The 17612-nt window shown below is 40.6% G+C and overlaps 1 protein-coding gene across 1 annotated transcript in view; it reads right to left on the bottom strand.

Annotated features, from left to right (window-relative positions):
* Window positions 1-17612, bottom strand: part of LOC116398344 (cadherin-12-like) — an 87406-nt gene that overhangs the window by 34424 nt on the left and 35370 nt on the right. The window contains exons 4-5 of the mRNA XM_031874567.1: window positions 5171-5295; window positions 1903-2072 (exon numbers count right to left, since the gene is read on the bottom strand). Of these exons, the coding sequence (XP_031730427.1) occupies window positions 1903-2072; window positions 5171-5295 (295 nt within the window). The remainder of the gene's footprint in view (window positions 1-1902; window positions 2073-5170; window positions 5296-17612) is intronic.

Below are 17612 nucleotides of genomic sequence, written 5' to 3'. Positions count from 1 at the left end.
AAACGGTCCTCCAGGAGCTTTGGAAAAAAAAAGAGAAACATGGCTGCATCTATTCTTAGCAGTGCATTCCTCATAGATAGGATTATGCTTTTATCATATGGATACTTGCTGTTCCCTACCACAGCTAATCCGAGATACAGTTTGTTGCTGTATTTCTCTGCAACAGAAACATACTGGGCTCACACTTGTTCTCTTAGAGCACTTTGGTTCTCAGCTGAAGCATTAACAACTTAAAGCCTAAAGACCTTGACTGTTAAATTACCTCTCAGTAATGGCATTTAGCTGACAGATGGGCCACTAAGTCTGGCTTAGTGTGAGTGTGTGTGTTAACTTAATAAATCCAAGTTGAACCAAGAACTGAGGTGAATCAAAAACCTTAGGAATTAAAGTCCTGTATCTGATCAGGCAGGTCCCTGTGAAGTGTGTAGATGTATGAGAACACACTGGTGCAGAGGATCACAAAGTTGCATTGAGAAGACAAGGGGGGGGGGGGGTTGAATGCCAGATTATTGGTTTCAGAAAGTTACAGAAAATATACACAGCTCCCTCTAATCTGATAACCGAGAGGTGTGGAGGGTGTTCTGAAGCTGTTCAACCCTCCGACAAGAAGCATACTGGCAGCTTAACGCTGTATTAATCAACAAACATGTGACCTGTTTGAAAAAAACGGCTTGTTCGTGGTGAAGCTAAAATCTTAATTTAGAAATATCCGTCCATGTATGGTTTAGTTTATAAAGGTTAGCAAGGGGTTAAAATGCTTAGTTTCTAGTTTAATGTCTATTTCCTGTCTAAAATCACACCAGTCAACGACTAAAGGATTATAACAGTGAAGAGAGCGCCAGTCAAATGGCTTGTGACCTCTGCCCTCCCTTTGGACTGCTTGTAATTATTATTCTACTCATGATATTTAACTTAACTGAATTGTCCTGCAGCTTAAAATGAGAGGAAATTGTTTGCAGGGATTATGACTGTGCTTATCTAAACCACTTGTTTCAGCCGCATTCCCAGTGAATGAATGTGTTGGGATTCTGATCATCTCTTTTTGAATTTGAGTGGGTAGGTTTGCTCAGAAGAGTTGTTCTTTGTCTCATAGTGGTGCTTCACATTGCTGCTTGTAATAATCGTCAAGGTCTCTGAACACATGAGACATCCTGGTTTTGAACTGTGGGAAGAATTAACATTTCACATTCTGTCCATTCTTGGTTAAGCTCTGGTCTCTTTGACCACATTTGGTTTTTTTGTATAACGCCAGGTGAAATAACTTCTCTGACTCTGACCGGTTTTGAGACATGCTGGTAACGCTTTTCATCTGTTTCATTTACTTAAAGTTTTAGAGAGTGCTGATGGTCAATTGGACCATGCTATGTTCCTCCTGCATCATGGGGAGGGGCAGTATTTTCTCGTGTGATTTTTGATATTAATTCTTTGGACAAACAGTGTTTTTGGCATTGTATCATCCTAATGTTAGGTAGCGATATACGTTCATGTTTTGTGAGGATTATAGTTGGTGTAAATGGTTACGTCTATGCCAGTTTGTGAGTGAATGGCCTGATCAGCCACCATATATGATTCCCCCATGTCTCAGTCGAAAAGGTCTGTTTGTGCTACTCACCTCTCTTCTGTTAGTTCTGTTATGTTGATCTTTTTATTGACCCAAAAGTATTTTTTTTACCTCCTTTTGCCTTTCTAAAATAAAAATAAAAAATCCAAAAATAAACATTGTCTCTCTGGTCTATTCACTCGGTCCATGACCTTAATGTTGAGTTAATATTCATATTAATATTAGTGTACTTTTGTATTTCGATGGTCTGGCAACATTGTTTTCTTGAAACTTTCATGCCAATAAAGTAAATGAAATAAATAAAATAAATGCCCTCTTAAGTCAACTTCTAGCAGTCCTACCTGTTGGAGACATCTCAGGGACACAGGCGCTGTAGGGACCATCAGGAAATCGTGGCTCGTTGTCGTTGATGTCCTGCACCTTGATGATGAACTCAGACTGAGGCTCCAGAGGGAGGCCTGTGTAAGTGTCAACAGCCTGGGCCTTCAGCGTGTAGTAGGACTTCTCCTCCCTGTAAAATATCACATGTTATGTTAATGCACTAGTATTAATATGTCTAATCAAAATATGGATAGTTGAAATAATGGAAGTCCCTCTCTTTGTCCACTGACAAACTACCCTCGAATGAACACAATCCACGGATAACAATGTATGGGATTAGGTTTAAAGTGGGAATACTGTGGGCCTGATCTTACAGAAATACATGACACGATCACAACCTCTTAACAGCATATTACATGGTGTTGGTACTTCATGTGTTAAAATGACTTGTCAGCACCACTGAAACAATACTAGAAAGTCAATAATGTCCTTTGTTGTGATGGACACATGAATTCTGAAGCACCCACGTTAATATATGCAACGTACAGAGCTAGTGACGTAGTATAAACACCAAGAGAGACTATAGTTCAACAACAGGGTTGTTATGTTAGTGACATTAGTGGCATGTTTACTTCGTTAACGTACTTATTTTAAGACCTGCAATGTTTTTCTTGAACCTAACTGAGATCACGTTGCTGGGGGCTGCGATTAGGTTATTACATTAGAATATTATTGTCATTGCAACACCTGCAATGTCTCCCTCCTTTTCTGCCTGCTTTTCCCCCAGTCTATGTTAGAATTAATGATATTGGTTACGATTAACCACTTCGTAGTGTGCTCCCCATTTTGTAATGTCAATCTCCAGCAGTGAATATGACTGTATTATTCAGGAGGTGTAATTTGTCCTGCAATGCAATGTAAAAAGTAACATATAATGCATCGAAGCAGATAGAAAAAATATATTTGACGACTTGTGAATTAGTAGACTGACGATAGTAGACAGATTATTAAAATTGATGACAAAGCAATTTCTTTCCTGTGTAGGTGTGGGAATTGTGATCGAAGTTACTGTAATTTGGTCATTAATGGGACAGGATTCTGTACCGTACTAGTCACAGGCCAAAACACAGCTAGGGTCTAAAACAGTCAGTGATCCGGGACCAGAAAGACAACCAGTACCCCTCATTCTAGATATATGCTGATTTGCTCCTCGGACATTGGTCTCAGTTTTGTAAGAATTTTTGTAAAAAAAATTACAAGTCTGCGCCACCCGGGTGCCATGCTAGTGTTCCAACGGCCATTATTCCAAAACCCCAAAGGGACATTTTTTCGGACTATTGGGGTTTTGGATTAATGGGCCGTTGAGACCATGGATATTCCCCCCTTCCCCGTAGCTGTCCATGAAAGGACTACTGCCCATAACCCTGCCAAAACTTTGATTCGTCAACATTTACCTGCATCGTCTCAAACACCTATCATAATGCCTTTACCATCATCAGCAGTAGAACTTCAAAGTTCCAGGCTTTGATGAAATGTCTCCAGATTTCTAGGGTCTGACCAGAAAGCGAAATGAAAATAGTTGATTACGTCCTGGCAGAATTTAATAAAGCTTACAAACTGTGTGATTTGAACACTGCAGTACTTGAAAGGATTCAAATGTGAAATCACTGTGCATGCATTTAGATCTTTTAGCTGTATCTGCTATTTGCCCCGACACAGAGTATTGTTACAACATTATGGCAGAGGTCTAGATGGCTCCATGGGATACTCAGATGGCATTTCTAGAATTGAATGTACGTAATTGTAAAAAACCTTTATTCATATAGTAATCCTCAACTAGGGAATGGTCATTTACTTGTCCTGCCATACATGTACGTACATTCACTGCCTGATCCCAGTCACAGAATGGGACAAGCCTGGACCTTTGGTGAGAAAGAGCCTTAGCCAAAGGGAGTATGAACAAATAAGGACACTTGAGATGGGTGTGCTCAAAGGTATAAGAGATGAACAGCCTTAGTTTGGTACCATACTCTGAGCATTAATATACAGTAGTGTGACGATACTGTTAGAGATTTTTGTCTCGCTCCTCTTTTGTCAAAGTGCAATTGCAAACACCTTACACACCTGTTTCCCATTAGCTCATTGCTTTGGCCTATTAGCTTGTTAATTTGTAAATTATACAGCAGCTGTCCACAGGAATAACACTCCAAAACTACTCATGTTAGCTTTATTATAGCAATTGGCAATTTGCAAGATTGGCAAGGTTAGCCGTACATTCTACCCATGGTCATTATTTAAATGTAGCTTGTATTACCTTTGATGAAAAGACACAAAGTGAGCAAAGCTGAGCAGCTACTCAATACTATATGTTTTTTGCCTATTTAACGCAGAAACATTCAGAAAAAAATGCCTAACATTGATGATGCTTTAATGATGGTCTCCTCTATCACTACTTTGATTTAGATGTGATTTAAACTTGCTTCAGTGGTGTCTTAACATTTTTAGGTGGAAAATAAAAGACAAGTGGCTGTGATGTAAGCGCTGCCTCTTGTCAGTATGATTCTAGAAGGCCAAGTTTGAGTACCGGATCAAGGAATTTAATGGCCTCTCATTTGCCAAAACATGGCACACTTTTACATAATACTATGAGACAGGATTTCACAACTTTGGAACGGAGCAGCGACAATCGTAAACTGTACAAGTATGCCCTTCCATGATTGCATAACGTAATATACCAGGAAAGTGTGCTTGATCATATTTGATTGGCCAATACAGCACATTGCTGGTTGACGCTGCAGTGTGTTGAAGAATAAGTTGAGCCACACGATGCAGAGGGCTACATTAGAACGAGTGAGGGGGCTGTGTAACGTGTCTGAACACGCTCTCTCACCCAGCTGGACCTAACCAAGGACATTTCAAACCTTTATTGATTCCCATTACATCAACACTTAAGTAGAGCAACACTTGAAAGGGTTTGTTTTTCCTTGCTCATCATTGTTGGTAGCAGTTGTTAGCACTTTACGCTAAGCTAGTGTCTTTGCTACTCTACTGTTTGAAGCAGATCATTTCTAATGACCCATTCCAAGATGGAGAGACTCATGTGCTACTATAGATATCCTTTACTCACTGATTACAATGTAATAAACAGGGACACATTGTTCAGATGAATTCTTCTATGCAATGTAAATCAATCTGTTTATTAGATGCCACTAATTTCTCTACTAGAAGTTTTGCATTACATTTAGGACATTTATTTCTGAATTGTTATTAATATTGATGAGTACTGACCTGTCAAGCCCCACCAGCGCATGTATATCTCCAGTAATTTGATCAATGATGAAGATGGACCCAGCTCCTTCTCCTGACAGTGTGTACTTGACTGCATTGTCTCCATTGTCTATGTCTGTGTGGAGCTGCAGAGGGAAAGAAATACACGGAGAGGCACAGAACATGAAATCATATAGCTCTGAATGCTCCAACTACAGCTGCACAGTCAGTCACAATGAAACATGATATAAACAGAACATGTGTTGTACCTAAAGAGTTAAACAGCTAAAGCTACAATGACGAACTTTATTTTTCTGGTTATTTTGGCGTTCCCTGTGGACTAAAGCCGTAGTGTTTCCGAGCACCAGAATCCCTTTAGAAAACCTAATTCCACTGCAGCAGGGTCTGACAGTCTGCTCTGCTCAGTCCTGGTTCTCCCGTGCCATATCAAGCATTTTAATCGAAAGTAAAGTTTCTCAAAATATAACAGAAAATGAATAGACACAGACACAGTCCTGATGTAGTAGATCAGCTGTGTTTCAAGTGTTTCAAAATGACGACCAAAGATGTCAACCTGTTTCTCCCAAGACTGTCTGTCACATTACTTATTGCACAGTTGATTTCCCTTTTTCTGTCATCATTGTCCTTCTTTTCCTCTTCTTGTCTAGTATATTTATCTCTTCTGGCTGAAAATACACTTTTCTGATGTTGTGTTTTAACTTTCCATCAGCTCTCTGTCCTTTTTTTTTTTAAGGTGCATGTGTTACCGCAGTCATAGGTCTCTGAAATTATGCATTAAGGACGTGCAGATTTAAAGAAGTTACATGCGACTCATGTTGCTAAAAGGAGGTGAAACAACGTCCGTGCCTTTAAAAATAATAAGCTGAGGTAAAAATTTAACTTCTCTGGAATATTCAACAAAAACTTTTTGTGTTTTACATAATGTATTTCTCACTTGATGTTGCTGTTGTTAGTTCTGAATACAGATATTTCAAACAATGACTTTAAGACTTGAAGTGTGAAGAATGCTAATGATCTCACAATGTGCTTTTGTTGGGAAGCCATGCCCCACAGCGACAGATGGAAGTGCCACTGCAAAGGTCAGGCAGACATATGTAATGAGGACAATGAGGTGATAGATAACCACCCCAAAAGGCCACAAGAGCTGCTCATACATCCTGCTGAGAGACTAACAAACATGAGAGTTCTATATAGGAACTGCAGCAACATAACCAACTCTGCAGTGTTATGAAGGTAAGGTTCAATATGAATATGAAGTCATGGTGTAACCTGTTTATTTTGATTTGTCACAAGTTTTATCATATTCCGAATGCATTTCTGTTTTATGATATATGTTTACACATATTGTCCATTAAAAATAGTTTCAAATGCAAGGTAAAGGAGGGATTGATAGAGGAGGAATTCAAATCAATCAAAGCACTAATGTTTTATCTGAAACATGCTTTAGGGTCACTGCAGTCTTATTTGATTTCATCAAAGGTAGACAGACAGATAGATAGGGAACTAGTCAGGTATGTAGACCGGCAGGTGTGTAGACAGGTGGATAGGTAGTCAGTCAGAAATGTAGACAGGTAAATATGTAGACAGTCAGGTATGCAGACAAGTAGATACATAGACAGTCAGGTATGTAGACAGGTAGGTAGGTAGACATGTAGGTGTAAGTAGGTAGAGCTTATTACAGTCCTGTGACAGCCAGAGATACCAAACCTTTTTGAGTATCTGACTCATTGATTGTTGAGATGTGAAGAAAATGTCAACAAATATAACAAAAATGTTTGTATTCTACAATTACCGACCATACCTTTTTGTCACATAACGGATAATACGTTCCTCAGTGTATGGAACCTCTGTAGGTCTGTCCATCTCGTGTGGACAATGATACATTGTTGCCTCACACTGGCTTTTTACAAACAAGCCAAGAAGAGTAAAGAGGTGGCTAATGCTCAGGTTCAGGTAAGGTTGCAAAATAATTATTAAACATATAAAACAAACAAGAGCTATGCATACAATCTTATAAAATCTGATTCACACAGGTCACATTGCATTGACAGCAATAGGATCGTCTGACAGCCAACTCTGTTTACAATTCTTGTAGTTTCCTGGCATATAAACTGGATGTTTTAATTACTCTTCTTGCAAGTTGTATCTCAACCACAGCACAAGACCAAGGTGGGACGTTCTGGAATGTTGAGTTTAATCCTATCCATTCATTTATTATGTATAAAGGTACACATGTATATCTACGGAAGTCTGTCTGTGTCATGATAACGAGGTCTATCTATGTTGTGTAATTGTTTTATTCATTAATTAATTCAATCTTTAATTGATCAGGTTTTATTCAGTGATTCTTATCAAACTATTTGGTATCATTCTTTGTATCACGACTCTGTCAGTAAGTCTGACTAACTCTGAAGTTTTCCCAATTTGTCCAAAATTGGGTGGCGTCCAAAATTTAATCTTATGTTACATTCTGTTTGTCAAACTAATGGTGGCTTATGGAGTAAGCTAAGTACCATCATTATGTTATGCAAATGTATGGGTTTAGGAATCATAATTGAATCACTAATAATAGTTACATAAATTGATATTAATAATTATTTATTAAATTTGCTACCAGCAACAACGCTACATGGCTCTAACTTCTTAGCCCGTTTTGGTTTAACTGTTTGAGTTTGCCCACCTTTCCGTTTCATTCTAGTAAGACTATTCTGAGGAAGGTGGTTGTATATTAATAATCAGACTTTTTCTATGGATGAGAGTGCCCGTCTATAGAAAAGGAATTTACTGATTGTTTAGACATAAGGGTTATTTGGTGTAATGCTGTTCCACTGCAATACACATTGAAATGTTAATGCACTATATTTCGAAGCCTACGGTGTTCTTTATTTTCATAGTTCTATCTATAACATTATAATCATATAAAATGTTTTCCTCTTCTCCCCCGTTTTAAAAATGTACAAAAGGTGCAAATATAACTCTATAGAGCTTGGTCAGGATTCCTCTCTACATTATACTTTTTTAGTAGAAGTGAGGGCAGAAATTTAGCCCAGTAACCTTCGGACCAACTCTGAACACACTAGACTTCATAGAACCTCATTATCCACTATTTTAGTTGGACATGTGGCCTGTCCACAGCCTGTGCTTGGTACAGCTCAGTGTGAAGTGTTTTTAGGACAAGCAGTGCAAACATGCTCCTTCATTTGAGTGGCCTGTTTGCCTGCTGGAGGAAATTGGTAATTGCTGAGACGTGCATGTGTTTGTTTGGTTGTAACCCCTTTGGTCCAAGCAGGACTCCAGCTCTGTCGTCATAATCTTCTAAACCTGTCCTTCTCCACAGATCCAGCTAAAGGTTTTAGTGGCATAAGGTCATGTGATTCCCTCTGCCACCCTCCTACCAGGCAGCCTTTCCTCCTCCAGTGATCCTGCTATTAGCACTAACAGCAGATTAATCAGGGACCCGGGTGGAGCCCGGCTGATTGAAACTGACGGCCTCTTCAGGCCTTGCACGTGTTTCCTCCCTATTTGTAGGACCATAGAGCTTAGACAAGTTTGCCTGTTAAAGTACTCTTTATATTCCGAATTGACACTAATGTATTCATAAGCAAATCAACCAGTAATGTATGCACATGTATCAGACTAAAGAGCCTACCTACTAGTTATGAAGCAGGTCTCTATATATTCTACCAATGATGTGTTGGATTTTACTGTTGAATGGGTTACACATGGTATTGTATTGTAAATAGCTCTCACTGGGGTAATTCAATTTTGTGGACTGACGTTTTGAAACCTCGAGTTCAGCATTTTGGCTGTCGACATTTTTTTTTCTTAGAACGAGAAGTGACACGAGAGCAGAGGTAGCCAACACGGTGCCCATGGGCACCTGGTCGACCGCAGGGAGCACGTGAGTCGCCAGCAAGGCATGTTCTAAAAAAAAAAATCACTAGTCACCATGGAGCTCCGTCTAAAGATTTTAGTTGCTGTTCTTTTTGAATCAAAAATGCTTGCATTAATGTAGATTTTAAAATGCTAATATTTAATATATCATTTTAAAAACAAAAATGTTTTATGTATATATGAACTCTGACTTTGTCTGAAGTCAAAGTTCAATATTCAACATATAAACCGCCATCTCACTCTTTGCTGAGACAAGGAAGCGGGCGGAGCTACGCTGGGGAGCTAGATGTGATTTTTACCCCCCAAACTAAAGAAAACATGGCCGAAAGGGAAAGAAAACATACTATTTTCACAATGATTGGGAGGAAGAGTTATTTTTTACAACAGTGAAAGAAAAATCTGTGTCTCATTTGCGGGGTAACTGTTGCGACGGCAAAGCGGCACAATGTGTTACAAAAGCTTCCGTGCTAACTACCCACCTAGCAGCGCACTACGGACAGAAAAAGCCAGTGAATTAAAGGCAGCTTTGGGCAAACATCTTTTTTCACCAGACCGATGATAAAATCACAAAAAGCAACTGAAGCTTCGTTTAGAGCTGTGAATTTTTTGATAAAGAACAATAAAGCCTTTTTGGACAGGGAGGTCTTGAAAGAAGCAATGATGATAGCTGCAAACACTGTGTTCAAAGACGAGAAGAATGGTCCCGATACCATCTCCACTCTCTCCGATGTCCAACTGGGGGCAAGTACGATGGTTAGAAGAGGGTCGGCTTTGTCCGAAAACTTGACGGAGCAACTGGACCGGGATCTGGTTAAGTGCAGGTGATTTAGCATCCAGTGCGATGAGTCCGTGGACAGCACCAGTACAGCTCAGCTGATGACGTTGATCCGAATGGTGTTTGATGATTTCTCCACAAAAGAAGAAGTCCTCACACTTCTGCTCCTGAATACAACAACGAGGGGAATTGACATCTACAATGCGGTGAAGAGGTTCTTTGTGGAGAAAAAGGTACCATTAGAAAAGCTGGTGCTGCTGACAACAGACGGGGCTCCCTGTCACGATCAGGCTTTGCCTTGTGTGTTCTGTGTGTCTTTGTGTAGCTTCACCCTCCTCACTCTAATCAAGCACTCCCTCCTCATCAGCACAACTCCCCTCACCTGTTCAAACCCCTGTCTCTCACTCACTCATAAAATACAACCTAGCAAATTTTAGACACATCAGAAACTGTCTCTCTCCAAATGCAGCAAAGATATTTATGCATGCTATGATCCTTTCTCATATGTCCTATTGCATTACATGTTGGGGGCAGGCTGGTGAAACAGCCATAAGACCTCTCGAATCTTTATATAAGCAAACAATAAAAATTCTGGACAAAAGGCCGTTGCAGTTTCACCATTGTAGGGTATTGGAGAAGCATAATAACAATTTTAGATTGTTCTCAAATTTGTGTCTGGTCTATAGACTTTTAAATGGTTTGGCCCCTCCTCCACTCCGTGACTTTGTATATACTCGCTCAGCAACTTCTATTAGATCAGCGAGAATATCCTCTACACGAGACTGTACAATACCATTTCGCCGCACTACTTTTGGTCAATCTGCCTTCACTGTAAAAGCAACACACCAGTGGAACACCCTGCCTGAAGGTGTGAGGAGCTGCAGCACTATTAGCACTTTTAAAGCCAACTTAAAAAGTATTTTAAAAACTGCACAACACTGCACACACTGACCTCAATTCTTGTGGTCTTTTAAGACTTGATTTTATTGACACACATTCATTTTTGATGTGCTATTTGTGTGTAGCGTTGTATTGGGTGTCTTGTATGTTTTTTGTGGTATATCTCTGTATTATGTCTTTTCCTTTTACTGTGTTATTGTCTTGTCCTTGTTTGACCTGCCAAGGGACTGCAGATGCAAATTAGCTTAAGCTACAATCTGGTACAGTGCATTGAATGGATACATTTATGTTTAAACTGTACATGGTCCCTTTTTAAATAAATAAAATAAATACTCACTGCCAGGTCATTGTTTCTGTTCTACCCGGCCGTTTGTCTTGTCCTGTTCCCGGTTTCCCACATCTGCCTGCCCTGCCTCGTCCTGCTGGATTTGCCCCCTCGTCTCTTGTCTCGTCCCTGGATTCCCTGTGTGTTCTTGTAGGTGTTCATGAAATTCCCACTTCACTCTACTTCTGGTCTGCGTTTGAGTCCTCCATCATGCCCCGTGACACTCCCGCTATGACGGGCCGGCATGCAGGCTTCATTGCGCAATGCAAAGGTGACCCAGACTTCCCAAAAATTCTACATTACCACTGCATCATTCCCCAGCAGGCGCTATGTCCAAAAGTCCAAAAGGCTTTGATCATGTGATGACTCCTGTCGTGAAGATCATAACTGGCATCCGCTCCAAAGCCAAACAACACAGGATATTCAAGGTGCTATTGGAGGGGCTGTCAGCTGAATATGGTGACCTGTTGCTACACACAGAAATCCCATGGCTCAGCAGGGGACGGATTTTGCAGCATTTTTTGTCACTTTTGGGCGAAATCAAAGAGTTCATGCAATCCAAAGGGGAAGACACCTTCGCTGCTCGAGGACACTGAGTGGATACTTGACCTTGCCTTTTTAACGGACATCACTGGGAAACTGAACCATTTGAACTGTGAGCTGCAAGGCAAAGGTAAAACTGTCGCTGACATGATAAGCGCTGTAAACGCATTTAAAGCTAAGATGAACATTTTCTCTGTGCATTTACAGAGAAGAAAAGTGCTGCACTTTCCCTCCATACAGTCAGTGTTGAATGACAATGCTTCTGCATCTGGGGCTTTTGACAAAGCTGTAGAAAAGTACTCTTAAGTCATAAACAGACTAGGGCAAGAGTTTGAGAACAGGATTCGTGACTTCGATCAACTTGAGCATTCGTTTCAAATACTTTCATGCATGTGGACATGACATGCATTGCTGAGCAACTAAGTGCTACATTCAACTTGTTGGACAGGTGGAGATTGAAATTGTAACATTGCAAAATGACCTACACCTCAAAACCCATCAGTCTGCACCAAACATTTGATGTACAAAGTTGTATGCACAGCAGCTATGAAAGTTGCCTGCCTTTTTGGTTCAACCTATCTCTGTGAAGCGTGTGAATCTTTTTCATGCACAGGATATCAAACGTTATGGTTTAATTTGATACTTGAGCCACTCGTCAATGATCTGAAAGTACTGGAGACAGAGGGACTTACAATTATAATGTTTAAATATGTGATTCATGGTGTCATAGTTCAGGTCACTGAGGATAATCTCAGGTTGCACTGCCTGTTTGGCTTTGTGGAGTCATTTGGGCCTCGATATTGCTGTCCTTTCTGTCTCCTTGAGAAACATTGTTTTCAAACTGTATTCTGTGAAGATGACCCGGAATTTGTACTAAAAACTGTCGCAATGCATACGCAGCATGTCAAACTATACAAACAAATCCTACGCTACCTCATTTATATGGTGTGAAACGCATTTGTCTGTTGAATTCACTTCAGTATTTCAACAAAGCCAACAATTTTTCTGTAGATATAATGTATGATATTTTAGAGGGAGTTGCCCAGTTTGAGGTCAAATGTGTTCTGCAGTACATCCAGGACAACTTCTTAATTAAATGCTGAACAACTGGCGGGTAGAATACATGCCTTTGACTATGGTTTCAATCAGCAGCGAAACTGTCCACCAAGAGTAAAGTTGTTTGATGCAAGCAATGATTTGGGGTTGAATGCCATACAGTCTTGGTGCTTATTGCGTAATATGCCTCTGATATTTGGTGATTTAATACAGACATGATAAACACTGGTATCTTCTACTTGTGCTTCTACAGATCGGGAACATTGTATTTTCATCAGTCCTGTCAGAAGGCATGACCATTTACCTCAAACATTTAATCATTGATCATCACCGCCTATTCAAGCACCTATTTCCTGCAATCAATCTCTTGCCAAAGCATCACTTTATGATACACCACCCTTGTAATATTAGGAACATCGGCCCAGTTCTGCACATGTGGTGCATGCGTTATGAAGCCAAACATAAATTCTTTAAGAAACAGTTGAGCTTTAAAAACATTACAATGACATTAGCCAAAAAGCATCAAAGTTGTATGTGGATGTACAGTATCAGGAGTCTTTCAGCAAGGAAAGATTCACTTTAGGTCTAGGAAAGATGTGCCGTGTGCCAGTTCCAGATGGACAAGTCGCCGTCACCCAGGAACATAGACAGCCAATGCCCCTCCCAGAGCCTGATCCCGACTCTAGTCCACCCATTCCGCCCGCATGCCTACAACCGCCAAAATCTGACAACCACCAAATCAGAAGTCTTTCATTTGTTCGCTGAAAAACGCTCAGACGAAAGGCGTATGACACTCTGACCTCTCCCTTGCAATCAACCAGCCTGCAACGGAACAGGGGACACCCTGGGAATCCCAGAACAATTGGCCTCCAATTTCACAACCTTGCGCAGTGAACACCATTAAGCGTCAGCAGAACAGAGGAAAACCAGAGAATCCTTAGAACTGTCCACAAATCTCAGATTTGACCGCCAAGCAAGAACGAGATCCAGCCCTTCCAACCATTCGACAGCCGGAGTTGAAACCCACGCGAAAAGGGTCCCGACAACTGCCACTGCTTGAATCGGAAGAGCTGCGAGCTCGCCATTCGGTACAGCCAAACTGCAAGGTTTTTTTTTTAGTACACACCTCTAAGGGCCAGGAACCGGTCCGTTGGGCCATCCCAACAGACCCAGGGGGGTGATAGATAAATCTAGAGTTAGGTACACTGTTAAAAAAGCCAACTAGCAATCGTTGATCTCATAAATGTTTTCAAATTAACCTTACTCAGAAACAAAGCTTTGCCATATGCTACTAACAAAAACGTGCCTGGCCAGCAAACTCCTCCCTACCGTTGCCCTAGTAAGTAATTTCAAAACGGTTTAACAAGCATTTCTGAGTGGAGCCTTAATTTTCTTGATGGAAACTGCGTAACGATGGCGCGCATGCGTGTTGCTGTCATGTATGGGGTTTTCGCGTCTGAATCGGGGCTAAAAGCGATGCGGAGCGTGGTGGTCGGACATCTTGTGGAGGGAAAGTTTAACTACGTGGGACCGAAGTTGGACATTGTCGAACTATTTGTTGACTTGAAGTTTGCCTGGTTAGGTAAGTGTGTTTTTTTACAAGACAACCAATGTTATCAGTAATGTGCACTGACCTATTTCAACTGACAGATGAATTCAATGTGTTCAACTAGCTAGCTACCAAATTTAGCTTTGTTAGCTACGTTATTAACTGTGTAGAAAGCTGTGTCAGCCCCACTAAACCGGTATAACGTGATGTTTACGGCTACATGCAGCCTTTACTGCTTCGGCAATGCGCCAGCGCTATAGTGGACACTTGAATTGTATTTGTTTAACACAGGCCAGTCTTTCCTGGTGTGCTGTGGAATACTGTTTACCCGGCTAAACACGGTCCAGTATGGCGGTTACATTCACGTACAAGCCAGTTATAACATTTTTACACAGCCTCTTTACGGCAGTAATGTATGCAGCGTTATGTATGTTTTGTGTATAACGTGGGGACATGAGATATGGGGTAATATCATTCCGGTTGGCCGGCAGCCGAGGTAACATTAGTAACATGGTGAATCGATGTCTGTTCAAATTGGGGAGCTGGCCGCTGTTGGCGCCGACACTGTTGTGTTATAAGTCACTTTGTTCAGAGTAAAAGAAAAAAAGCCGGCCTGTGAAGCATCTCTTTAATGTCAGTATTGCAGGGGTCCGGGACGACCCAACAAAGTTCTTCCTGGAGTGTTTGGAAAGTAAAATTGTGATATTTCATCAAACACATTTTATTCCACATGTCTCATTTAAAATCTCGCCATGAGAAATCCTTTAGCTTTAACCAGATTCTGTCAAAAGCGTTTAATTCTGCGTTCCTCAGCACAACTTAGAAGCCATGATTGATTTGGCGGAGACCAAGAGTCATGTGACAAAATACCGTGAAACTTCGACTGAATTGCAGGCTGCTGAACACAGTGCATTGAGGAGAGGACATGGTTGTAAAATGTAAATAGTTCAACACAGCAAGACAGTTCAGCAAGTGGGAGCTCTCTAATGAACATTTATTTTTGTTCATTAAGTCACTGACCACTGGTGATATTGAAGTAGAAGCGATAAACATAAACATAATCTAACTATCATTACTCCATGATCTAAAAGTAAAGTGCCAAAATCTAATGCTGATTTACTTTTTTTGCTGAGAGTCAGATGTTTTGATTGACTCCACTCATGTCTGCACTGTAAATATGGAGATGCAGCCAGCAGATGCTCAATTTAGCTTAGCTCAATAAATTGTCATCCACACAAACCGCCGTGAAACCACAACTTTTTTGGCCAAAATGTCCTATATATTTCCATCAAAATATCTTTTGCAAACACAATCATTCATTAAACGGAGGTGTCTAAATGTTTGAAGTATTTATGTTTGACTAAAAACTTTATTTTTTTTCTACCCAAATCTAAGATCCTGATCCTGTGCCATCCTGGAATCCTCAGGGCCTATTTGAAACTACAACCTGTAAGTGGTAGATCATTTATGTATTGTTTTAGTGTTTCTCCTATATGTATTTAGTAGTGGTATGTCGAGGAGGGGACAGCTCCGTCTCATCTTTTTAAAAACTAACAAAAAACCCAGTCATCGAGTTGTATGTCATGTTTGTCATATTTTACACATTTCTTTTTCAGCATTAATGCGGGAAATGCTCACTAAGCAGGAGATGATTCTCGAGCAGCAAACACACATCCTACAGATTCTGCATGCAAGAAAAGAAGATGTGTCTCAATTTGAAATAGATGAGGGTCTCCTGCCAGTAAAGGACCAGCAAGGCCTCCAAAGTCTTGAAAGCCAACTTCAGGAATCTGACTTTCGATCAAAACTGGTGAGTGAGACAGTGAGTGAGTGAGGGAGTGTATTCTTTCTGACAAGAGGCACACGTATACATTATTTTTTCATACTCTAGATAATCCACCTCAGCCTGATTGGTGGAAGTGATGTGAAAGATACAGTTTGGCGTCTCGTGAAGCACCTCATCACAAACACCCTCGCCAAGGACACCAGAGTGAATGGGAAAACCTCCATGGCTTCCCTACACCTGAAGACAGCTGTAATCGGTAAATACTCCTCATAGTTCAGATAGAATTTCACCTCATTTTGTTTGTCTGTACCAACAGAAACTTTAATGTCTTTGGAAACTTTTTTCCACATCAGCTGCCGTAAGCAAGAACCCTCTAACATCGAGGGCTTCTGAACGTGAGGTTGAGATGTTTATGAAGAGGTGGCTGCAGCTGGCAGCGGATCGAGAAGGGGGCAGAAGACGGCGAGCCAAAATCTTAGTGTCATCTCCATGAACTTGGTGTTGAATGTAAAAAAAAAAGATTACACATTTTAATCTGTTCAATACATCAATACTGACCAAAATTTTAATTAAAATTGAGTTGAATTGTATATTTGTTTTTGATTTCTAACAGAAATACACATACATCTATATCAACATATTTGTGTACTTATCAGGGGTAATTTGTGTTGCACTATCCTCTGTTCCTCAATGTGTTTTTGCTTTTTCTTTAGTCTGTCTGTGTGAAAAGCTAAAATATGATACTGGGTATTTTGGTATTTTCTTTATATTTTAAGCAAGATGCAATCTACAACGTATTAGCACTTGCTAATGTTTTTGTATAAACACATTATGGCAACATTTTAGCATTTAAAAACTGCAGCTCAGCGAAATTGTATTAATATTATTAATTTATCACGTTTCAGCTTTTAAGACACATGATGAAAGAAATGCAAAAATACCCCGTGGAACAGAGGTTAGCCAAGAGGTGGGGTGGGATTTTAGGTCTCCATGGCAACAAGACAACCCATCATGCAGTACATAGGCCAGGTCTGGGCCAGCAGCACATTCGTAATCTGATATCAGTGTTGGGCCAAAGCTGGGGTTAATTATAAAAAGTTAGAATGTTGTATGTGCGCCAGAACTGGGCCACAGCATTTTACAATATGTTTAAACGCATCGGGCCAGGTCAGGCCCACTTACGTTTTCATCTGATAGTCATGCTGTATATTGGCCAGTTTCGGGCCGAGGACCCGGGCGTATACTGGGCCAGAAGAAACGCAATCATGTGGCCCAACAATGGGCCGGATGAATTTTGCTATCTGGGTAGGCAATAGTAAAGTATAGACGATGTACATAACTATTAATACTGGGTGTTAGGGTTACATCCTACTGAGAGCGCCTAGGGCGTATAGCCGTAAAAGACTTTCAGAAAGACAATAATTCCGAAATCCTAACGACTCAGCTACGGGGTGAGATAAAAAGGCCGACGTTATAGTTCCGACACCTCCGTGAGGAAACTAACCCACGCAGGTCGGACAGCCGACGTAGTTACCACCGTGTTAGGTGCGCAAGCCTACCCCGCTTTCCCCAGGGCGGGATCCGTTCACGCTACAGTATATATATATATATATA

The sequence above is a fragment of the Anarrhichthys ocellatus genome, unplaced genomic scaffold, assembly GCF_004355925.1.
Source record: "Anarrhichthys ocellatus isolate YVR2014 unplaced genomic scaffold, GSC_Weel_1.0 scaffold82, whole genome shotgun sequence".
Taxonomy (NCBI): Eukaryota; Metazoa; Chordata; class Actinopteri; order Perciformes; family Anarhichadidae; genus Anarrhichthys; species Anarrhichthys ocellatus.
This window is presented reverse-complemented; position numbering and strand designations above follow the sequence as displayed.